This window comes from Cryptococcus neoformans (assembly GCF_000091045.1).
Source record: "Cryptococcus neoformans var. neoformans JEC21 chromosome 3 sequence".
Lineage (NCBI taxonomy): Eukaryota > Fungi > Basidiomycota > Tremellomycetes > Tremellales > Cryptococcaceae > Cryptococcus > Cryptococcus deneoformans.
The window spans coordinates 746116-768700 of record NC_006685.1 but is presented as its reverse complement, the minus strand read 5'-3'; the positions used below and the strand labels follow the sequence as shown (position 1 = coordinate 768700).

Sequence of the window (22585 nt, the reverse complement as noted above, 5' to 3'; positions counted from 1 at the left end):
GGCCTGCATTGTACTGTATACAAGGCCCTCTGGGCCACATGCCGTGATGTACATCCCGTTTGCTTCGGTCAGATTCTGCCGATGATGGGCAATGGTCTCGTCGACAATCTTCGAAATGATAATGTTCAGATTGGGGCGGGCTGGGCGAGCTGTAATGCCAGAGAGTTGTACGTATTTGTCTCTCATTGTTGACATTGTTGAAGCAGCAGATAGATTGCGGGATAAGTACGCCACCTTCTCTGTATTCGTCCCTGACATATGACCAACCATACCTGACTTCTCCGCGCTAGTCTCAACATTGAAGCTGGAGAGGGCAGTAGCATCGGGAATAAGTGCGAGAGGCGAAGATGCTGGACAACGGGTGACAAAGATCTGGATCCTGAGGGCTGTTGGGGAAGCATAGTTGGCTTGCCTCCTTTGTCCCTCAATAGAAGCAGCTTCCCAACTTTTCGCATCCGACACTAATTCTAGCAAAGTAGCCATCAAAGGCTTTGCTTCTTGTTCCGTCTTGACAATCCACACCAAATCCACAATTCGCGCTCTGACTGCACCAGTTGGAGCGCGCATCACGAGGTCATGAGCAACGGCCAAAGCGTGCGTGATGCCTGACCCGCCGGCAATAAGGACCAAAGAGGAAAAGGATGAAAGCATGGTATTCCCTGTTCCTCCGTAAGGACCTTCAATAATGATTTTGACATTGCGACCTGCTCCCGATTCGGGTTCAGTAGTGGAAGCTTCAAGCGCTCTGGAATAGTCAAACAGCCGCTTTGTCCAATCACCTGCATCTTTGCACATGAGCACCATACCCTCGCAGTTAGGGGCGGAAGAAATAGTGAAAGGGTGCCCCTCAAAACCGTGTCGGCTACCTAGAGCAGGAATTCGAATCCGAACATGTTGGCCAGGGCGCCATCCGGACTTCAAGGCAGGTACAGTAACAATGGTGGTATTACTGCTGGGAAGCGCACGTAGATGAGCTTTTGCGAGACGCGTCTTGGCCAAAGATCCAGCGAAAGATACGAAGTAAAATACGAGTCCTGTGATGCTTTGTACCGCTTTACCTGTCAGCAAGACAGTCCAATTGATACGCATGAAACCCCCCCGGTATGACTTACCAAAACGGGACAGCTTCGTCTACATGCCAGGCCAATCCAAATAGCATCACCATCATGCCTACAAGATGGCACATTTTAAATAGCCCATAATAGGCCCGACGAATGTATGGGAGAGAAGAAATAATGATCAAAAGCATTGCAGCATAGGATAGGTAACCACATACAACAAATCGCTGAGATGATGAGCTGACAAAGTTACCAGCTGCTAACCACTTATATGCTTTTTATTATTAGACTGATCAGTTCTTTACTGCTTGGAGAGATTGAAGAGTGGTGCTTACTGTAACCAATCACATGGATCGATGCTGCCACGAACAGTATCCTTCCTATAACTTTGTGTAATAGCTTTAATTTTTCGTAGCCTTGCCCTACACACAATCCAAGCACATTCCCTCTCACTCCCAAAGCCACCACTACAGGCAGTTGAGCAATAGCCACATCGCCGGAGCGTTTGAAGTCCGATCCGTAGCCAGATGTTTTCTCGGCCGGCGAGAGTTTGGATCTCCAGAATAGAGCAAAAGCTATCAATACAACATACCCTACGATGATGTAGACTTGTTTAACGGTTATAATTGATTTGAAGGGCCCAGGTAAACGGTTAAACGGAGTGCAAAGAAGGGAGGCAGAAAAAGGCATATAAGAAATAAGAGGAGCGATATGCGGTGGAGGATGAAGAAGAGGGCTCGACACCGGGCGCACTTCTTGGCTCTCATCTTCACCTACCGAAGGTAAAAAGTGTCCGCGTCTATCGGACGCCGGTGTCCTTGGGGAAAGAATTTCAATATGTCTATTTGTCTTCTTCTTTAGGAGCCAGCCTTCACAGAGATCGCCACCACCAATCACCTTTTCCGCTGAAGAACCTTGAGAACCCAGCGATGTATGAAAACCGGGTTTTGGTGCCTGTTTGACTTTGGTTTTATTTGGGTCAAAAAATGAAGCAAAAAGACGGGCTAGAAACCGGGGATGGTCGATAATCATGCAAAAGGCAAGGAAACCTGCTGTGGAGAGGAGGATGATGCCAGGCATTGTCCCTGAAAATGGCGTCTCATCATTAGCAATAGCCCGTAGCCATCCTGATGTCACGAGAATCCTCACTGTCCATAGAGAGCTGATCGTTTTTCTCTTGTGATATCAATTCAGTTTGATTGACACCAATTGAATCAGGGATTACTGCTGCAGTCAACATGATTGTAGCCCTTCTTTACTATGTCCACGAAGATACCGTTGACCTCCCTTGGATGGCTATGCTTAGAGCCCAATAATTAGCCATTCACTGCTGCTAACAAGATGCAAAGCGATCGTGCAAAAGCCACCAACTCACCATATAAGTAAATGCTGTAGTGCTGATTTGAGTACTATTCTTTTATTCCGTACTACTCAATTTTTACTACGCACTCTTGCTGCAGTCGTAGACGTTTTTCTGTCAGTTCGGCCTGGCCAGCAAGCTTCCCTTTTGAGTTGAGAGGCAAGTGAGGCTTAAGTATTGGGGGTATGCTAAGTAAGTTTGTTCAGTGGACGATCCAGTCGTCCTGGAAGAGTTGGGACAAGAGAGCGGTGGCGGGGGTAGTGGACAGTGGATGAATGGATATTGTGGAGGATGAAGAACAAGGAGCAAGTAAATGCAGACGGCCGTGCATCATGCAGCAGTGCAAGGGGCGCAGGAGAGAATGGCACGCTCAGATGAGTCATGTTTGCCTATGAAGAGGCCTGTGCGCCTGTGCCAGACGCGAGTTAGAGGACGTGAGATTTGATGCTGCGGAGTTGTTGGAAGAGGATCGATGAACAAGAAGGGGACACGTGGAATAGGGGCCTTACACTATAGCATCACCCATCACGGTTGCTTGTTGTTGTACGCGACAATCAACCACAATGTCACAGGTTGACAGTCAGTTGTACTGGTAATTACTGGAAACGTAGATACCGAGATCGTAACGTTGTGTTTTATAATGCAAAAAGACATACATACTACCGTACATTATGGCTGGGAAAATTAGGAACGAAGCAGGAAATTGTTATTTAAGTAACCTATTAAAAAAATTATGACCCTATGATTTCATATTTTGCCCATCCATATTACAGAGTACGTACTGGTCTAATAAACTATTCATCTCTATAGAGGCCCCGTCAGTTTTGGAGGCCCGTCAGTTCTCAAGGTACTACTGTATCTAATCAGCATTGGGACCACGGCGTCCGTGTGCGCTAGGCGAAATCTGTATCAAGCCCACCATAATACTATTTGTGTATCATATCCTCCGCCACCACCTGGACCCTATATTACACGTACTGTCTTCGCGACCGTCAACTTCCAACTCATTCATTATTGCCATTGCAATACTTCGCACTCGAGCCGAGTCGCATAAGGAACAACAAGCAACTATCAACTTTCTGGTCTCTACTTTTGCCCGGTCTTTTTTTGACTGCTTCTTCTGGTGCCGTCCCCGAATTTTGCCTCTTTGGCACATCTTCTAGTCTCACGGGTAACATACGAACAGGATATTTGTCTACCCTCGCTTCATTGCCCTTTGATCGTAGGATGAGCTGTCCGTCACCTGGATCCTCTCCATCCACGTCGGCCACCGTCCCTCTTGCAGTTCATCGTCAAAATGACTATCAAACTGCCTCACCAATCTCTCTCCCACCTTCACTTTCGCCCTCAGCCTCGCCAGTGGCAATCTTTAGAAGAGCGATAGTTCTTCATGATCACAGTGATGCGGAGAAGAACTTCCCCGGTGAAAGCAATACTCAAGAGAATGTCGGTCCAATCATGTCATCCGTTCCATTTGCCGCTTCACCGCTCATTGCTGCCACAACTTTTTCACTGGCACCTAACTTAGAACAGCAACGCGGCAAGCGCAAGCGACGGAGATCAGGTTCCGACAGCGATTACAGCCCTCCATATTCTTTGCGGGGGGGTGGGCGACCGCAAAAATCGAAGACGAGACGTAATGCAAATAACGGGTCCCACAGTGGCCAATGCCAAAACGTTCGGAGCTCCAGAAGAACAACAAGATCCAAAGCGCGTCGTGCAAATTCCCCTTCAAGTCTGATTATTACATCACTGGAAGATATCAAGTTAGAGGATGCCGCCGTCAAGTCAGAGATTTCCAGATTAGGTTTGACGTTGCGAGACGTTCAAGGGGATGGCAATTGTCTATTCAGATGTTTATCTGACCAGCTTTACGGTACTGAAGTGAGTTCTGACTGATCGGTATGGTCTGTTACTCACAACAACAAGAAACGACACGCAGAAATCAGAAAGATTGTATGTGACTATCTAGACTCCCACAAAGAGACTATGGAAGGTTTCGTGGTGCCTTTCATGAAAGAAGGTGAGAGATACGAGGGCTATGTGCAGCGAATGAGACAATCCAGTGGGTTTAAATCGCAAGGTACATTCGTGTTTGCTGACACGATCAAAATATCAAAACAGAACAATTTGGCAGTCATATTGAAATACAAGCAGCCGCCCGGATCTTCCAGAGAGATATCAGAGTTGTAATGTCAACCGTGGGTGAGCTGTTTTGGGAGGCAACATTTTTCTCATAAATACATAGGCTTCATTTACTATTCCTTGGCGAGCCGAGTCGTCCTGTTTTTTCGGAGACAGGAAATATGACGCTAAGCTCGATCTTCCTGAAGGCCTAGCGATCACCCTTCGAGACGGTATCCCACCCATACAAGAAGGACGCACTATGCTATGGCTGGCTCTTTTCTCACAAGCCGAACACTTTCAAAGTATCCGGCGTCAGGGCGACAAGGACAACGGCTCAGCAAATATCGATGATCATCTTGCTGTCCCCCATGCCAAGGATACTTCTGAAGCTGCACGACGTGAGAGGGGAGAGATTGTCGGTAACAAAGTTGAAAGCCGATCACCCATATCGTCGCATGTTGCGCAATTACTTGCCTCGTTACCCCCCGGCCACGGTATCTCGTCCACCTATGCTGAAGGGGTGCTGTCGCGCGTGAAAGGTGATTTGGGAGAAGCGATTGAGATTCTTCTTGAAGATATTCAGTCGGAAGCTGACAAGGAGAGCGAGTCGTCAAGCGACCAGCGGGTGGAGGAATTACTTCATGAGCTAGCGCCATCAAACACTGCGTGCCCCAGTGATTCATCAGCGATTGAACATTGCTCACTTTCATCAGAGGGAGTTAGTTATCGGCCCAGATCTCCGGCTTTGTCCAGCACAACCGGTACAAGGTCTCGTTCTGAATCGGTTTCTGAGAGATCAAGTAATGGTTCTGTTACCTCAGATCTAGCGCAATCCCAGTCGAGTCGGTCAACAACGGTGTCTAGTGGTCAAGATGCGCCACGCGTAACACCTGAGATAATTTCAGATAGCAAGCTGAGGACAAAGTCGGACAAATTGGGGAAGGATCTACAAGGAATGGTTCTAAGATCACGGGAAAGCTCACGTGAGCCCAAAAGATCACATGACGAGCCGCAAAAGCGAAGAGCGAGTTTGAGATTGAAGAATAGACTATGAAGGTGAGTCGTAATCTCACATCTGAGCATGTGTTCAGTGTTAATTTTAGTATTAGCCACTAACCCCATTCGCTGTCGACCATTAAAAATCGTTATGGGCACATGACAATTCGCAAGTTGTTGTACCATATTCCCATCAGCTTCATACATAGCTCGCGTCATTTGTCGTCTTCTACTTCTGACTGCATGGTGTGGTTTATAAAATATCGGACATATCAGACTCGAGTCTCCTATGCTAGCCCAGATCATACACTGCGAGAGTTCGAGTGCAAGAACGAAGCTTTGCGGTCAAGTAACGACGAGACGATAGTGACGGAGGCGAGAAAGAGATGGCACAAGACGGGAATTAGCGGATGGATACAAGATGTTTAGTAGATCCTTCCGGGTAAGTGAGTAGGAAAAGGATAGCGGTGAGGGAAAATATAATCTGTGATACTTTATAAACAAGGGGATGACTACCACATCACGCAGCACCATAAGGAAGCTAAGGAGACGTAATGTACATAGGAAGAATTTGTGTGGCGACAAATATTATGGGGAAAATGCCTATGTACAGTTAGTACGGAGGGCTAGGACAGCCTATATCTATTGGTATTGATATGATGATAACAATTATTGTGGCCCCTCGGACGCACAGCAATGGTGGTTGCTTGATCAGATGCGTGGTTTAAAGCCAGAAAGCCGGCAAAAGGAACCTCATCAACAGGATGTCAGAATGCGTACCCGGGCCCTAGGTTTATTATCCTCTAAGGGGCGCTGGCTAATGAGCAACGCCAGCCCAATGAACAATGATATAGGGAATCACAGAAGATGGAAGTGTGTTGATGGCAGTGAAGTATTTGTTAGTAAAGGTTAGATCATTGTATACATTTAGTTCGCTTTTTCTTAATCTATATATAAATAATCCCATACACAAGCTAACTATGATGAAATAATACAGAGCTTCTTACTACGAGTAGTTAGTAGTCTAATCCCCTTTCTTCTTCTCCTGCACCATCAGAAGATGGCTGTTCGTTGATATGGCTTTCCATCCTCTATCGTAGCTCTGGTCAGCCGCCAATGCCTCCTACAAAATTGAGTTTGGACATACTGATTGACAAAAATTGTCTGCGTCTCGTCTATGACCATTGCTGGCCCAATTACCATGTTCCCGACTGATAGCGACTCGATCTTGAAAACAGGAACCTCCTCCCTTTTGCCTGATTTACCGTACCAAACGTAGCAATTTTGACTACAGTCTGCGTGTTCAGGGCTAACAACGCTGAGCTCAAGGCTTTTGACTTCTTGAGTAGGTGGTGGCCCTAGGGAGTCAAATGTTTTACCAACGCCGCGGACCTACTCTTTCGGTCAGTCACACCTCTCAAAAAGAAATGGAATAGCACTAATCACTTTGACATCATCTACGACAATGTTCTTGTTGAGCAAAAACCCGAACTCCTCCTTGTACGCCCTCTTAAATTCCTTCTCATAGTCCCCCGATCCCTCATTAGAGATCATCAAAGCCGTATCGCTTCCATCATACCGCATATTCAGAATCCTATTTATGCCGATCTTATCATCTGCAAACCCCGCATCTAGCAAGGTCTTGAAAACGTCTCGCTCCAGCTTGTCCAGCCTGGCATTGAGCCCAGCTTTATTTTCTTGAGAAAAAATAACGGCAGCAGGTTCCTGAAGTTCAAAAACACTATGACAGAGTTAGTAAGACAACAAACCGATATGTGGCAACTGTTTCCTTTCTTACCGGTCGGCAAGAGCAAGGCCATAGGCGGAGAGGATCGATGAATACTTGTGAATCAACACTCTTTGGATTCCCAGTAACTACGCCAATGCAGTTAATATGAGACATCTTCGAAAAGAATCCAACTGACCTCAGCAATCTCACAAGCATGCTGACCACCCGCTCCACCAAATGATGCCAGAATGTGCTTCTCCGTCTTGAAACCTCTCGCTTCTGTAAGGGTCCTGATCGGCCTCGCCATAGTTTCATTGGCAACTTTGACAAAACCGTACACCTAATGGCGGCGACGCTTATCAGATACGGTTCCGAATGAGTAAGGGTGGGAAGACCTACAATCTCGTCAAGGCTTTTCTCAGTGCCTGATTCTTTTCGTATCATTTCCGCCAGTTGTTCAAACTTTTTGTGAGACGCTTCAGGGTCTAAATCTTGGTCTTCGTTTGGACCAAAACATCGAGGGAAACTGCAACGAGCGTGTGAGCATACAAACTCTGAAAGCAGATTATTGAGTCGAGGGAAATTTTACTATTTCGGAATAAGGCGACCAAGGAACAAATTCCCATCTGTCAGAGCTAGAGGCCCCCCTTTCCGATAACATGCAGGCCCTGGATGAGCTCCCGCGGACTCAGGACCTGCCCGGAAAAGACCATTCTTATAAGTAAGACAACTTCCACCCCCTGCAGCGACCTTGAAAAAGAAAAGTGTCAGTTCCGATTGAATGTTCAGGAGGTATGATACAAACAGTGTTGATATCGAGCTGCAGTGTATTGATAGAAATCCCGGCAGTCGTTGTTTCATAAACTGATTCGTAATGCCCAGCATACCTCGAGACATCAGTACTTGTACCTCCTACATCGAGACTGTGAAGGATTTTTAGCAAAGACACATGCTTTAGGCTCGTTATTGGCCCCTACTTACCCTATAATCGGAATCTTTTCGTCTTTGTCCCAGCTGGTCAAGGCGCATCCAACGACGCCACCAGCTGGACCAGACAAGATTGATTTGAGACCAGAGAAATTCTTTGAGCAACATTAATCCTCAAGTTTATCATATTTCAAAGTACACGTACTTTGAGATCTACCAGTCCCCCATCGGAGCCCATAAATTCAACATGCAAACTGCCATTTTTTCCGCCTTCGAACCCAGAGTAGAAACCTTCGAGGTAGTCTCGTAGTATCGGAGTCAGATACGCATCAGCCGTCGTCGATTGTCCTCTGGGAGTCATTTTGATCATGGGAAGAAGCTGTGAGGAAAGGGAAACATGGGGAAACCCGACTTCTGTAGCAATCTTGCCTATCGCTAGCTCGTGATCAGGGAAAGTGTATGAATGGGCAAGGCAGACCGCAATGGAACTGTAACCGTCATCGTACAGATTCTGTAGGTCTACTTTGATGGCTTCAAGATCTTCTTATAGTTAGCCTTCATGTAAGCTTCACGATATTCCATGACTTACTTGGTTCCCTCAGTATATTCACAGCCTCACCCGATAACCCTCGTACTATCCTGCCGGGAATAACGATTTTCTGTTCGTCCGCTCCTACACCTGAATAGGACTCCCCAATGGATCCATCATCATTGAACTTAACGGCATGCTTCTCGTAATTGGGATCCGAAGAGAATCCGACTAATGCAAAAAGCAGAAGAACTCAGAAGTCCATCATACAGGATTAAGACAGATCAACTAACCTAAAGTGACTCTCTCATCCACTTCGACAGTTCTGGAGTACAATGGCTTTGCTCGTTTGATATTGAGATCAAAGATATTTGGACGCGCTTGATTGCCAATCTCGAGCAGGTCTTTGAAGCCTTTAGTGATCATCAGGGCATGCTTCTGACCCTTCCGCTCTAGGAGGGCATTCGTCGCGACTGTTGTTGACAGCCGAACGTACTCTATGATAGCTATAAGTAAAAATGGCAACGCATTCATCGCACATGATTGTCTTACCAAGTTTGTCAACCGGCAGCGGTTTACCTCGCTCAATACCCTGGCCTGTCACCTTTTCGAGGACGCGGCGAATACCTTCTGTGGGGGCGTCTTTATAATTTGACGGATCTTGAGACAGGAGCTTGAATATGAACTCTTCACGGGTTTCGCTGTGATTGGCAGCTGGGATAGATGCATGTACGTCGGTGAAGGTCCCACCCTATTTGGTCCACCAAATCGGTATAGCGAATGTTCAGCGACTGGCGTGGACAATAATGCACGATTGGAGGAACTGACCCGGTCAATTGAAATGCGAATGCTATGATCAGGGATGCTGCGAGACATATTATGTCTGTATATCTGGATGGGAGGCCAATGATTCAGAAAGTGATGGTTACTGTATTTTATGGGGAGGCGAGACAAATGGAATCTGGAGACTGGCTGGAGACTCCACGCACTCGGCAATCGCTTGTTGAAAGTCGTCGCGATGCCGGGAACTCGGCAACTGATAACCTGGGGTCGGTTTCGTCCTGCGTGGACAATTGCATCAATGACATTCAATACATCGATGTCACCTTGTTCGAGATTTTCTTAGGTAGTATTTCCTTCAGCGTACCGCCAAATATTCCGTCCAGCCAGTAGTCCCAATCATCATGCAGACCACACCCAAAGGTTATGATCCCATCACTCTCTCACTCTTGTAAGCATGTTGCATACTGCCGTACACTCCATGCGCTTATAGTTGTATCCTGACAGCTCCAATCGCTTTATGTGTATTGCGGAGGCTATGGGGCGCTCTCTCAAGCAGACTGCAATAAGTACGAATATAAAAGAACGACTTGATTTCTCTTGTGCTGTCTTTTCTCCCACTGGCGACCTGGTCGCGAATGCGCCGTTTGTACCGGTTCACCTGGGGTCAATGAGCTGGTCCGTCAAGTACCAGCTCGAATTGCATGGGAAAAGCCTAAAAGATGGAGATGTACTTCTAACTAATTCTCCCTTGGCAGGCGGGAGGTGAGGCTTCTCCGTCGCTCCCTTAGAACCACTGTCATTATTGACCGAATGAACAGTCACCTTCCAGACTTGACCGTCATTACTCCTTGTTTTGATGAGAATGACCCGAATAAAATTATTTTTTTCACAGCTTCTCGAGGGCGTGAGTCATCATGTATCGATAATTGTCTAAGACTGACTCGCTTTTCAGATCATAGGTTAGTCGTCCTTCCGCATACTGTCGCCAAGAATTCCCCCTTGACCTCCGCAGTGATATTGGAGGCATCCTTCCTGGCAGTATGCCCCCTACCTCAACAAACATCAATGAAGAAGGAGCAAACATTCTGTCCTTAAAAATTGTTTCGGACGGGGTGTATGACCATGAGGGGCTCTACCGAGTCATGGTCGAAGAGCCTTCCAAGTACCCAGGCTGCTCAGGATGTAGAAATTTCAGGGACGTCGAATCCGATATCAAAGCCCAGATAGCCGCCAACAACAAAGGAAGCTCTCTACTACGAGCTCTCGTGGAGGAATATGACTTGAAGACGGTTCATGAATATATGGATCACATCAGAAAGTAAGTCGATGATCAAGTACCTTTAGTCGATCGCTGATATAACCAAAAACTGGTCAGCAATGCCGAGCAAGCCGTTAGGAATATGCTCCGAAAAGCAGCTGCAAATGCAAAGACGAACATTCTCCATGTGAGCGCAGTCATCGATGTCACAATCTGTTGCTTATGTCAAATACTCTTGAGGGTATTGATTACCTTGACGATGGCTCCCCGATCGCACTCGAAATCACCATTGACACTGATTCAGGTTCGGCCATTTTTGATTTTGAAGGAACGGGCCCCGAATTGCGCGGTAATCTCAACGCTCCCATATGTGTAGTTCATGCGGCTGTCATTTACTGGTATGTAAAATGTGGCAGGCCTTCCCCCCATATACGGCCTCTGACGGAATCCATGAATTTCCACAGCTTGCGATCAATGATTGGCGAAGATATCCCACTCAATGCAGGCTGTCTCGTTCCTATTGAGGTTCGCATTCCCGAGGGATCCTTGTTGTCCCCTTCCCCTGAAAGCGCAGTTTGTGGTGGAAATGTCATGACCAGTCAACGCATAACCGACGTTGTGCTTCTCGCATTCAGGGCTTGCGCTGCGAGTCAAGGATGTTGTAACAAGTGGGCTTAATGTTAAAGTCGTGCCTTGCCAAATTTCGCTGATTGACCTTGATATTCAGCCTGACTTTTGGTGCGGGGGGCAAGGATTTTGAAACGGGAGAGGTGATTGATGGATGGGGCTACTATGAGACAATTGCTGGTGGTAGTGGGGCTGGTGATGGCTGGCATGGCACTTCCGGAGTTCATTGCCATATGACAAATACCGTGAGTGAGATAATCGATGATGTCTGTATGCGACTCCTTGTTGCTGATTGTGTGCTTTTAGCGCATCACTGACCCCGAAATTCTGGAAAGGCGGTATCGTGAGGAGTATTCACTATGCTACACAGAGCTTAAATGTTGACCACATACAGCTGTCATACTCCGCGAATTTGGCTTAAGGTCAAATTCCGGCGGGTCAGGTAAATACAACGGTGGTGAAGGTTGCGTTCGCAGTCTGCAATTCCTTCAACCTTTACAAGTCTCCATATTGTCTGAGCGTCGCGCTCGTGGACCTTATGGTCTGAATGGGGGTGCCTGTGGCGCTCCCGGGCTCAACCTCTGGATCAAACAAGCCCATGGGGGATCCGCCAAAGGAAAACCGAGGGTCATCAATATAGGTGGTAAAGGTACAATGCAATTCGAAACGGGTGATTTGATAGTACTCCATACACCTGGCGGTGGGGGCTGGGGAAAGCTTGAGGATACCGATAGCAAGTTAAAGCAGGAAGATGAACCACTTCTTCAAGCTATAAAGTGGGAGGCGAGAGGCTCCTGGGCCGATATGGCGAAAGTAGACTTCTGAGTGCGTGCTAGTGAATGTACACGGTAATAAACGTCAGATTTGATGCACTCTGGGAAGTTAGCTGTTTGACACTAGAAAATTTCTGTCTCCTCGTTCGTGTCTCGCATTTATTAAGTTTGATCATCCTTAATCGCCCTAAATCGCACGTGCATATGATACTTGTTAACTCCTCTGAATTACATTTTTTTGCGTTACACCTTCTTGTTGAGCATCTTCTACATTTCCACAGGCCGTTCATACAAAATGATAGTTAAAATTCTATCCTTGAGTTTCATATGATATCTATTCAAAATTAGTCCCCACCGCTTGACCCGTTTGCATATCATCATCTATTTCTATCAGCGGGCTTTAATGAATAAAACAAAGATTAAGCGACTGACCCAGAGGCGGAAAAGGAAACCAAGTAGTGTCAAAATTAAAAACACTATTGCTTGTCGTTTCCGTCCTTGAGTTGCCTTGAAGAAGCGCCTTGACCAGCGTGTTAATTTGTATCTGCATACGCAATGACTTACAAAGCTTTGGCCTATATCTGCAGGGTTCTCGTAATGACTGAAAAGTTGGTCGGCATAAAGGAAATTAAGGTATGATACATCATCCCCATAGGGTGTTTGTTCAGTTCCAGTTGTCATCATTTCCCAGTTTGGGATGAAATTCGTCGAGCAATCCCGAGACTTGTATCCCAGCTCGTTGAGGTGATAATTTTGGGAGCCACTATGATCAGCCGCACTCCAAGCACTATTAGCTGCCGCGCAGGGTGATGGCGCGCGCGAGACAGAGAGAGAAGGAGGAAGAACATGATCCTGTCTAGCTTTTGACATGATCTCGCGAAGGAAGTGGGCAAGTTGAAAGCCAGGAACTTCTCAAAAATTGTCATCTATGCAGTATGTTTGAGATATTATCGGACCAACCTTGTGTGAGCATGACAGCTACTTGTTCAACATCACGTCCGACCTGATGTAAATCGCAAGCCTCAGGCAACAAGCTCGCCATTCTTATCATGAAGCGCGCCGCATATACCATATTATAATCTGGCTGGATCAGCCAACTTGGCTAGTATACCAGACTTACGAGTGAGACGATTTGCTGAAACGACGATGTCAGTAAACGAAAGCATGATCACCAATAACATACCATATTGAAAATTCTCCGTATACTATAATTACGCAGTGAGCAAAAGGCTTTCGGAAATGGAGTCGCCACGAACCTGTTGACCACGGAGACAAGTGTTGACCAACTGATGTGCCATTTCTCCTGCCTCTTGGAACCAACGGCGACGTTCTTCTGACAGTCTCATCAGATCACGGCGATTTCTGACATCATGCAAGACGTGGGAATTCGCATTGAGGCTCCCAAATAGTCAGTGATTTTGCAACAATAACTCGTTGAAACGTTATTCACAAAGTTCCAGCCCGTCCTGTCACCACTTGAACTGTATGAGCCTTGACACTTCAGCTTCAAAGAAGTACTCACAGGTTTCCCTCAGGAAATGATCTGCTGAAATTCCCCTCTGAGCTGAAGGGTTCTGATCAATACATACCGCAGTTCGGTGACGCATAAACACTTGCCGCAATATCGATCCCAATATTGAAACCAATCTTTCAATGCACAATTACACCGACGTAGCAATTGGTCCACATCAACAGCTGCTCCAACGGATTGCCGTCTTCCGAGAGATAAAGCGAAATGCTGATGAAGAGGCACTAATTTCCTTTTTGTTAGAACTTGAACGTTGGGTGCAAAAGCGAAACTCACTGCGAAATGTGAGGTTTTCACAAGTGGAGACCAGCCTTATGTCAGTAGGTATTGAAAGAGGATGCTCGAGGAATCTGCGAGCGTTGTTAATGGCCCCTTCTGGAGAAAAGATGGCAGGGCGGCAATATGCAAATGACATTCTTTGTCCAACATTAGCTCAGTCAAGTTGTAGGCAAATGATGGCCACACTCGGTATCAATTTTGAATAACTCAATGAGAAGGGTGAGTGACCTTTGTCCACTACGAATAACGAAAATCAGGCTCACTGTTAACCAAATCCTTGCACCCACAACGATGTGGCGCTCTTGGGCTAATTCTTCATGCGATTTGTGGATGTCCGTGTCACGATCTGTCAGATATGGGAGACAGTGATGTAAACCAAGATCCATGGCCATCCGTACAGCATGGCCTATAAATAACTCTCAGTTTTGATATTATGTTGTCACATTGGTATTGCCAACCTCCAGGACGCCAGAATGTCTCCCCCCATGATGCTAGCAGAACTTTGGAAGTTTCAGGGTAATTGGTAAACTTCATTTTCTCGTTCATCACAGAAAGATAAGAATCTTACTCATAGACTGTACGATTTCGTTTCTTGCAACCGGGGTAAAAAGAGTACTCATTGCTATACCATTAGAGAATAGCCTTCACGGTGCTGCTCACCTATCTTTTCTGCATAATCCCGCGTTTTCATTTGAAGATCACTGACCGGTCCTGGTGATAGATAAACATGATATACACATGAAACTGGATGGAATGGTGTTGTTGAGCTCACCCCCGGCATCCACACATCTCAGAGCCACATAGATGATGGTAGTTATTGCAAAAGAAGAGCGGCATCGGAGACTAATTTTGTTAGACAAATTCTGGCAGTCTGCCTTACCTATCCCATGTATCATAATTTGGGTCAAAACAAGGTACATAAGGAGCACACCTGTCAAAAAAACTGTGAAAGTAATTGACAAACATTCTCATTTTGAAGGGCTTGATGCTTACAGACGAAATAATTCCTTGCCTTTAGAGATTGAACACCATCCCAAGTCGACAGGATCAGGAAACGAGTGATTTCCCCTCTGGACAATTCTCAGTTCACTTTTCGTCTTGTCATCTGCTCCTCCTTCGAAGCGAGCCTTCTTGAGTGGCCTCTCGATATGTGTATCGATACTTAGAGTCATCGGTGTACGAACGCTTTCGGGGGTCTCTTGCCTGACAATATGTGCATCTGCCTTCAGCCGAGCAGCTTCTGCCAAAGAAAGCATGTTTCCCATTGGAGCGGTTGTCTGGTCTGCCGCGAAGACGTCGACATCAAGGTCAGATGGGCAGTCCTCTTGTAATCCTCGTTCACTTTCAGTGGTCCAAGCCTTCCGATGCGGGTGGTTCTGTGTGCGAGATAGCGCAAGGGTGGAAGCTTCAGATTGACAGTGAAGCGGATCCTGTTGAGTATGAGAACTTGATTTTTGAAAGTACTTCGTCTCAAATTCTTGTCCATGGGGTTTTTGAACAAATGGATGGGAATCTATTCACATGAGTACAAAGCCTGATAGATGTAGAAATTGGCATACTCTCTACACTGCTGGACTTGCAGGCGGCATCCCGCTGCAGGCGGAGCAACTCTTCTATACTTCCCTGTATTGAGGTAATTTGTCCCTCTACCACGCGTAGTCGACTATTCAACAATGTAAGCGACAGAGGCCAGGGGTAAAACAAGGATGAGCCTACTCCTCGACTTTGGAAGTTTTCGACTTTCTAGGACCCTCAAACGTGCATGGACGACTACCTTGAAGACAACGAGTGCATGATTGACTGTCTTTATCTTTGGTGCAGCGCATTTTCAAACGATGACACTCATCCTACCAATCAAGGTTATCAGCGAGATGAAAACCCCGTCAGTCACAGGCCACGATCCCAGCTCTACTCACACATGCCCCTATGTGGTTGGAAAAGGAAAAATCAATGATCAGATTGCTTCACATGACATTGCGTGCTTCAGTATCGATATAAGACTACATACGATTAACAGTCACTGAACCTGTACAATAATCGCATTAGCAATTTTATCGATATAAGGGACAAGCCTTGCTTTATCACAAAGATACAGTTTGTTTCTATGTACTATTCCTGAACGAGTACTCACGATTGGCATCTGATTGAACCGGCTCGTAGTTCTCGTTCGAACGAGAAGGTTGAGAAGGATCGGGGGTACATGTTGATGATTGTCGCCCATTTTCGAAAAGAGGCAAGTCGTTGAAATTCCTCTTTTCCATGATCAATGTACAAATAAGCGGAAGTGAATTGCCTTGGGTCCACTGAAACTCCTTATCACAAGAGTTAGAGTTATTATCCTTACCGGCCTCGGGCAAAAACTACAGAGCGAGAGCACTGGATAGTAGAATCTGTCAATTGGTAGACAGAAGGAGGTTGTCTGTATGGAATACTCGTAGCAGTCTCAAAATTGTGTTCTGTGCTGTATTCTACGTCCTATGTACGTAGTACGTTCTTCTTTCATCTTCACCACCGTCACTCATCATTGCTTCATCCCCCGCTGCTCCGCGACTCCCACGCCGACAAACATTCTTCGGCTACTTTCGGCCCGATCTAAAAAGTTTACGTAATGGTAATCATAAGCTATTTCTAACCTTCTCTGTATTTGTTTTTAATTAATAAATGCAGCTTGCTATTATATAAATATTATTCTACTAAAATAATCAAAACGTCTATTAGATGCCAGATTTGTGGTGGGTAGTTTAACTGGGACGATTTTCCTCCAATAAAGTATCGGAGGACATCGAAGGTATGCTGACGTTATATAGAAGATGGAGATTAACATCATGTTTACGCCTTTGTACTATGACAACTATGGCACAACACAAACCCTGGAGGACGGACATTGGTCGGTCTTCTATAATAAAACAAGGAGAGTATATAAAAAACGGAATTCGACTATACATATAAATTATCAAATTCGATTTATTGTATTTAAATAACTTTTGTGTATCTAATCCATTTCAAATTTATAATTACTCTATCTATGATTCTCCTTTGTTACGTGGAAACAAATGCACTAAAGCACACTAATAAAAATCATCAGGCGCGCGATCAATTACCCTGGCCGTCAGCAGTGGGCTAGACCATTTAGAAAATGACAGAAATGGAGCAGCCGGCGGCACATAGTAGACCATAGACGGCAGCTGCTGCCAGCTGTGATTCAGCAGTAGCATTTACCAGGGATCAGAGGACAGACGAACAGAAAGTGATAAGAGTACATAGTTTAAATCAGTTATAAGTGCAGCAGGCATCAGGAACATAAGAAGCAGAAGATACGTGAAAGAATAAAATATAATTACATAAAAGAAGTCATTCTCTCATCATCCGCCACCACCAGGCAGGCGCCAATCTCCGACAACGGCGGTGCATGCCGCATAATCATCAATCAATCATCATACATTCATCATCAATAAGATTAATGCCATATCACTATTTCAGGGTCCATCGCCGAGCCCGCCCGCGGGCGGCTGCACCACTTCTTCTTCTTGTTGCTGCTCTAGGAACTGGCAGAACCGCTGAGGAAAGGCGCGAGGCGTGCGTTATATATGTCAGCCGTTTGACAACTGACGACGCAGACGTTCTCGACATTACCTGACTTTCCTCATTCGGCGGCCCCTCAGTTTGCCCTGTTTGGGTATTTTTCCATCTACTAGTTGAGGGATTTTTCAGTCAGCATGCGTCATGCATCCTGTGAACCGTCGCACTATGAAAAAATATAAAACACCCAACACTGACAAGACACCCCGTTTGTCTCATTTTATTCCAATCCTTCCGCTGGTGAACAAAAGCCTCTCTTGAATTTCAATCACTTTGGCTTCCATCATCACAATGTCTCCTCCCACCGACCCTGGTGAGCATGATTCTTCCTTTTTTTCGCGACCTCACGGTTGCAGAACTGACGGTGATGATTTCTGCAGAAGCTACTGCTCCCCACCGTCGATTCTCTGTTCGAACTCTCTTCAGCTCCACCCGCCATATCTTCTATGTGGTTCTCTTCACACTCTGGATTTGTATCGACATTGCCTTGCTTGGTCTTGTATCTGAGCAGATTCACAAGTACGGTCGATACCGAGAAAACTATCCTACTGCCCAATACCAGAACGCCCTGGGCTTGCTTCTTTTCTCCACCATTATTGGTCTTCTCTTCGGTATCTTCCACTGGGCTTTGGGACTCACTATGTACCTTCCCATCTTCCTTGCCTTCGGCGTTTGGTTTGGAACTGGTGCTGGTATCCTGGAGCCCACTCCATTCGGCCATGGTTTCCAGTGCCGACACACTTGGGATTTGAGCAGATTCCCCGCTAATTGGCAACCTTACGTTGGTGAATGTAGTCGAGTCACTGCCATTGAAGGTCTCGCTTGGGCTATGTGTACGTTTTTGGACTTTTAAAGTTGGTTGATTTATTGCTAATTTCGTTTCTGATCTAGTTGCTCTCTCGGTCTTCGGCTTGTTCTGGGTCATCGCGGACAAGTACAACTTCACTAGCAAGCGATCATCTGTGTACGAGCTGGCTGAGCAGGGTGAACCCATCGCAGAGAAGCATTAGAGGGTCATGGTCGTTATATAGAGTTTTTATTTATCCCACATTATAATATTTATGGTTATTTTGGTGAAGTCTCATGCATGCGTTCACCGAAGACCTTACAGCCTTGATACAGCTCTTGATTAGCGCAGGCAGAGCGTATTCTTATCTTTCACTGTTGGGACCCATTTCCGGTCACAGCGATATGAATGGTATTACGGCTTGACTGCTTAGCTCATCAGGTAATGGTAGCTGTCAGGTTTGGAGCAGGATTGAGACCCCTTTTTCGAATGTCTCTTAAGTTTGGTGTTCTTAGAAATGAGCCATGCAAACGTTAATAAATGGTCTAGAACTTGGTCGTTAAACCGGTTCAGAATACTCACTTCCTTTGAGGGTCTTTTCCACAACCGCCGCGAAAAGTGGTGACTCATCAGCCAGATTTGATTCCGTCCTGAGAAATCACGACGTGAGAAGATCACCGCCGTGACTTTTATTAAGCGCTTTCCCTGCCCCAAAATCACCGGAAATTAATCGAGGTGAGGTTGGACAAGCCGAGCTCATCACAAACCGAACGCTCCATCTAAACTCGCCACCAGGAGAGTCGCAAGATTCAGCTTTTTTGGTCCGTGATCACAACGCCCGGCTCAGCAATGATGAAGTAAGATAATATTATAAAAATGGTCAGCCGACGGGTTGCGCCCGGGTTGACCGGGCCATCGGCCCGTATCACGCATGTTTAACGAAGTCTGCCAGCTATCAGACATGACAACTGCTATTAATAAAGAGTTCTGACGACTGATCTTGAAGCAGTAGTTGATCTTAGATACGTGCCCCAGTTTCAATTAGGATCACTTATCCCCATCACCGAGATTCGTTGAGGTTACTAAATAACAGACGACCCGTCGCCGGCTTCTCACATCTGACACTGTAACTCTGCTGTGAGTTCGCGTCTACCTTACATCAATACGCCCGAAAAGCATTGTGAGCAAAGGCAGAGGAATTCAGTCAGTAATAGCGACAGCAAATACAAAGCAGATTGGTTGCTGATCATACTTGCATTCAGAAACATTCCAAATGGTGGCATTGGCAAGCAATTTCCTGGGCAATCCATTTATAACTCGGGATGATGTCGAGCGAGGCTGTATAGCTCGTGAGTGACCATAATTACGCCGACGACTTGGTCATGAAGAAGCACTATCGCTAACCCCAGAGTAAAAGTGCTAGATCCTCTTTCGCACCATACTTCTCCCGGCGGTGCTATCATAGACATTGGGAACACAGCTACACACTATGATCAGAAAGCCGTTGCTCTTGAGACCTTCGCTAGACCCCTCTGGGGTCTGGCGCCTCTTCTACTAGGTGGGGGCAAGTATATTGGGGTTGAACGCTGGATCAAAGGCTTAGCTTCGGGGACGGATCCCAATTCCTTCGAATACTGGGGAGCATCCGCAGACAAAGACCAAAGAATGGTGGAGATGAGTCCTTTGAGCTTTGCAGTAGCAATCGCTCCCGAGGTTTTTTATGCAGTGGGTATAGCGGAGACATCATTGGAAAGGTGCTTGGGAACTTATGCACCATTACAAGGGACATACGGATGCCGTCAAAGAAAATATTTGCCATTTTTTACGGAGTTGTATAGGAAAGCAGATGCCAGACAGTGAGTTGATTCCCATCTGGTGGGGTGAAGAAGCTCAATTTCACCTAAGCCAACTGGCTATGGTTTCGTGTTTTCGCCAATCTTGCCCTGCGCACTGTGGGGTCTGCTTTCTACAACCCGGTCCAGATGGAAAAGGACCTTGAAAGGCTGGAAGAATTTCAGCTAACTGGTCACCCTGCCTGTGGCCATGAATCATCCTCTGCTGGATGGAGCCGTGATGGTCCAGAGGAAGTTAAACAACTCGATTATTACAGCTCCAGTTTTGCTATTCAAGTTGCACAGATGATCTACGCAAAGGTGAGCTATATTCTTTCCGATGGCGAACTCCCTTAACACGTGTATCTACTTTGCAGCTGGCGATTGAAACTGACCCAGAGAGGTGTAAACGCTACAAGCAAAGGGCCAGAGACTTTATACAGGACTTTTATTATTATTTTTCTGATGAAGGTAAGATGAGATAATTCTATTGTCCGTCATTATTAAAGCTGACTTCGGGCATTGAAGGAGCTGCAATTCCCTTTGGAAGGTCTATGGTATATCGATTTGCAGCGATTGCTACAGCATCTGCAATGCCCTTTGCAGACGTGGAACCTCCGAAGCCACTTCAATGGGGTCATATCAAGGGACTCGTCCTACGACACCTCCGATATTGGAATGATGCCAAGGACATATTCCGCAGCGACGGGACTTTGAACATAGGATATCGCTTCGACTGTATGAATATGACTGAGAATTATAACGCACCTGGTAAGACTGATTTTACTTTTCAGGAGATTGTCGTTTTTTGTCAGCTGATAAAAAATATAAGGCTCTCCTTACTGGTGTATGAAGGCTTTCCTTTGTTTAGGTGTTCCTCCCGACCATCCCTTCTGGACTTCCGAAGAACTTTGTTGGCCAAGCGATCTCTTCCCTCCCATCAAATCACTCCCCGACCCAATGCACATTATGTGTCGGCAAGGAGGGCATACATTCCTTCTATCGTCCGGGCAAAAGCCGCATTACGCTATGCGACATGGAGTCGCGAAGTATTGCAAATTTTCTTATTCGTCCGCCTTTGGCTTTTCGTGTCCCACTGGTGATATGGACTTGGGCCAGCTAGCAGGTGACTCCATGATTGCCCTCTATGATAATTCAGACAGTGCAAAAGGCGGAGATGGAGAGACCTGGCGGGTCAGAAGAGAACCATTTGACTGCTCTATTGTTGGCAGAGGTACTGCACAGGTGCATTTGCGCTCGAAATGGAAGCCTTGGAATGATGTCTTGGTTGAGACATGGTTAATACCTCCTCAAGCTACGTCACCCAACTGGTATCTGCGTGTCCACAAAATCACATCTGAACGAAAGTTGAAATCGGCAGAGGGAGGATGGACAAACTATGGCCAGGGTATCAATGGCCGAGCTCTGATACAGTCGTTCTCAGGCCTTACAAGCCCGGGAGGCGATCAAGAGGTGGGATGGGCTCGTGCGGTGACTGAAGGTGGGGCTGTCGGGATTTTGGACTTATCAAATTGTTCTTCAAGCGGAAGACGTCTTGGACAGCTGGTGCAAATTGATCCCAATGCCAATGTCATCTTCTCACGCGGCATTCTTCCTAGTCTTGTGGGTGACATTGCTAAGGGTGAAACCTGGCTGGCAACTGCTGTCTTTGGTCTACCGTCATTAACAGGAAAGCCACTTGACTGGCAAAAAGGGTGGGATGAGCCCCCTCAGATACCATCCTGGATTTCATAGCGGTTTATTTATATGCTGTTTTGAAGGCAACGAATGGGAATACTTGGATGTATCAATTGTTTTGAATAACTGCAGTAAAGTTTAGTTGACATGGGCCATTATAACTTGTTTAAATGCTCTATTTATTTAAATGTCACATTTTATTGCTCGACTAATAGTAAATCCGAGCAATCAACAACTTAGATAAATTTTTAGTCATGTTGAAAAAAAAACTGGTACACGAAATCATCAGAGCCTACATCCAGCTTCTTGCCCAGAGGTTCAATTACACGCTCCACCAGCGCCTGCGAGCACCACCCATGCAACCCACCGTGCCCTCCCTTGGTTGCCTTTGAAATGACAAGTTTTCACTTCCGCTGTGTAAATAATTAAACATGTCACTACTACACTACTACTACTACTACCACTTTCACTTCATACGACCATATCAATGCTCCTCTTTTCTTTCATCATTAAAAAGAGGCTGATTATTTAGTACCATTTAGTGGATAGTCATGTCTTAATACGTCCGTTTGCACGCACAATGACCGCTTGAAAATGGTCAGGAATGGCCAAAATCACTGCACCACTCCGTCACCACGCACGCATGGCGAGTCCAGCCAAGGCGTTGTAGTGCAATGGGCCTACGGCCATGTCACATCACTTCGAGCACCCACTT

At 46.1% G+C, this 22585-nt stretch overlaps 7 protein-coding genes across 7 annotated transcripts in view; 4 read left to right on the top strand and 3 right to left on the bottom strand.

Moving 5' to 3' along the window:
- Positions 1–3036, bottom strand: part of CNC02670 (hypothetical protein) — a 3515-nt gene extending 479 nt beyond the window's left edge. The window contains exons 1-6 of the mRNA XM_024656739.1: positions 2928–3036; positions 2434–2865; positions 2208–2354; positions 1394–2143; positions 1113–1332; positions 1–1042 (exon numbers count right to left, since the gene is read on the bottom strand). The exon at positions 1–1042 is cut by the window's left edge and continues 79 nt beyond it. Of these exons, the coding sequence (XP_024512535.1) occupies positions 1–1042; positions 1113–1332; positions 1394–2143; positions 2208–2298 (2103 nt within the window). The 5' untranslated portion in view covers positions 2299–2354; positions 2434–2865; positions 2928–3036. The remainder of the gene's footprint in view (positions 1043–1112; positions 1333–1393; positions 2144–2207; positions 2355–2433; positions 2866–2927) is intronic.
- A 153-nt stretch (positions 3037–3189) lies between these two features.
- On the top strand, positions 3190–6428 carry CNC02660 (conserved hypothetical protein). The gene is made up of 6 exons (XM_024656738.1): positions 3190–4302; positions 4348–4483; positions 4543–4619; positions 4667–5601; positions 5655–6153; positions 6236–6428. Exons 1-4 carry the CDS (start codon positions 3646–3648, stop codon positions 5597–5599), a joined length of 1803 nt encoding a protein of 600 aa, XP_024512592.1. The 5' UTR covers positions 3190–3645; the 3' UTR covers positions 5600–5601; positions 5655–6153; positions 6236–6428.
- Positions 6429–6458: 30 nt separating this feature from the next.
- Positions 6459–9691, bottom strand: CNC02650 (cytoplasm protein, putative). The gene is made up of 14 exons (XM_569561.2): positions 9555–9691; positions 9279–9477; positions 9020–9223; positions 8787–8957; positions 8403–8737; positions 8252–8352; positions 8076–8193; positions 7860–8020; positions 7670–7796; positions 7467–7610; positions 7340–7416; positions 6988–7282; positions 6689–6933; positions 6459–6632 (listed from the first exon to the last, which is right to left on the bottom strand). Exons 1-14 carry the CDS (start codon positions 9600–9602, stop codon positions 6566–6568), a joined length of 2292 nt encoding a protein of 763 aa, XP_569561.1. The 5' UTR covers positions 9603–9691; the 3' UTR covers positions 6459–6565.
- A 133-nt stretch (positions 9692–9824) lies between these two features.
- CNC02640 (cytoplasm protein, putative) lies at positions 9825–12279 on the top strand. The gene is made up of 11 exons (XM_569558.2): positions 9825–9957; positions 10014–10271; positions 10328–10413; positions 10462–10468; positions 10522–10827; positions 10885–10954; positions 11008–11165; positions 11232–11435; positions 11495–11639; positions 11701–11737; positions 11789–12279. The coding sequence occupies exons 1-11, from the start codon at positions 9911–9913 to the stop codon at positions 12217–12219; spliced, it is 1749 nt and encodes a 582-aa protein (XP_569558.1). The 5' UTR covers positions 9825–9910; the 3' UTR covers positions 12220–12279.
- A 69-nt stretch (positions 12280–12348) lies between these two features.
- Positions 12349–16457, bottom strand: CNC02630 (expressed protein). The gene is made up of 24 exons (XM_024656737.1): positions 16106–16457; positions 15983–16000; positions 15891–15898; positions 15691–15821; positions 15534–15637; positions 14968–15487; positions 14855–14917; positions 14747–14817; positions 14635–14685; positions 14543–14596; positions 14433–14474; positions 14238–14380; positions 14161–14180; positions 13972–14111; positions 13785–13919; positions 13690–13731; positions 13618–13642; positions 13424–13565; positions 13351–13372; positions 13288–13302; positions 13128–13247; positions 12732–13075; positions 12600–12687; positions 12349–12548 (listed from the first exon to the last, which is right to left on the bottom strand). The coding sequence occupies exons 1-24, from the start codon at positions 16233–16235 to the stop codon at positions 12502–12504; spliced, it is 2475 nt and encodes an 824-aa protein (XP_024512401.1). The 5' UTR covers positions 16236–16457; the 3' UTR covers positions 12349–12501.
- A 1331-nt stretch (positions 16458–17788) lies between these two features.
- CNC02620 (expressed protein) lies at positions 17789–18659 on the top strand. Its single transcript, XM_569554.2, has 3 exons — positions 17789–17866; positions 17934–18386; positions 18445–18659. Exons 1-3 carry the CDS (start codon positions 17845–17847, stop codon positions 18561–18563), a joined length of 594 nt encoding a protein of 197 aa, XP_569554.1. The 5' UTR covers positions 17789–17844; the 3' UTR covers positions 18564–18659.
- Positions 18660–19322: 663 nt separating this feature from the next.
- Positions 19323–21972, top strand: CNC02610 (conserved hypothetical protein). The gene is made up of 8 exons (XM_024656736.1): positions 19323–19543; positions 19603–19689; positions 19758–20065; positions 20124–20196; positions 20246–20493; positions 20550–20643; positions 20701–20943; positions 21005–21972. Exons 2-8 carry the CDS (start codon positions 19614–19616, stop codon positions 21925–21927), a joined length of 1965 nt encoding a protein of 654 aa, XP_024512537.1. The 5' UTR covers positions 19323–19543; positions 19603–19613; the 3' UTR covers positions 21928–21972.
- The last annotated feature ends 613 nt before the right edge of the window (positions 21973–22585 follow it).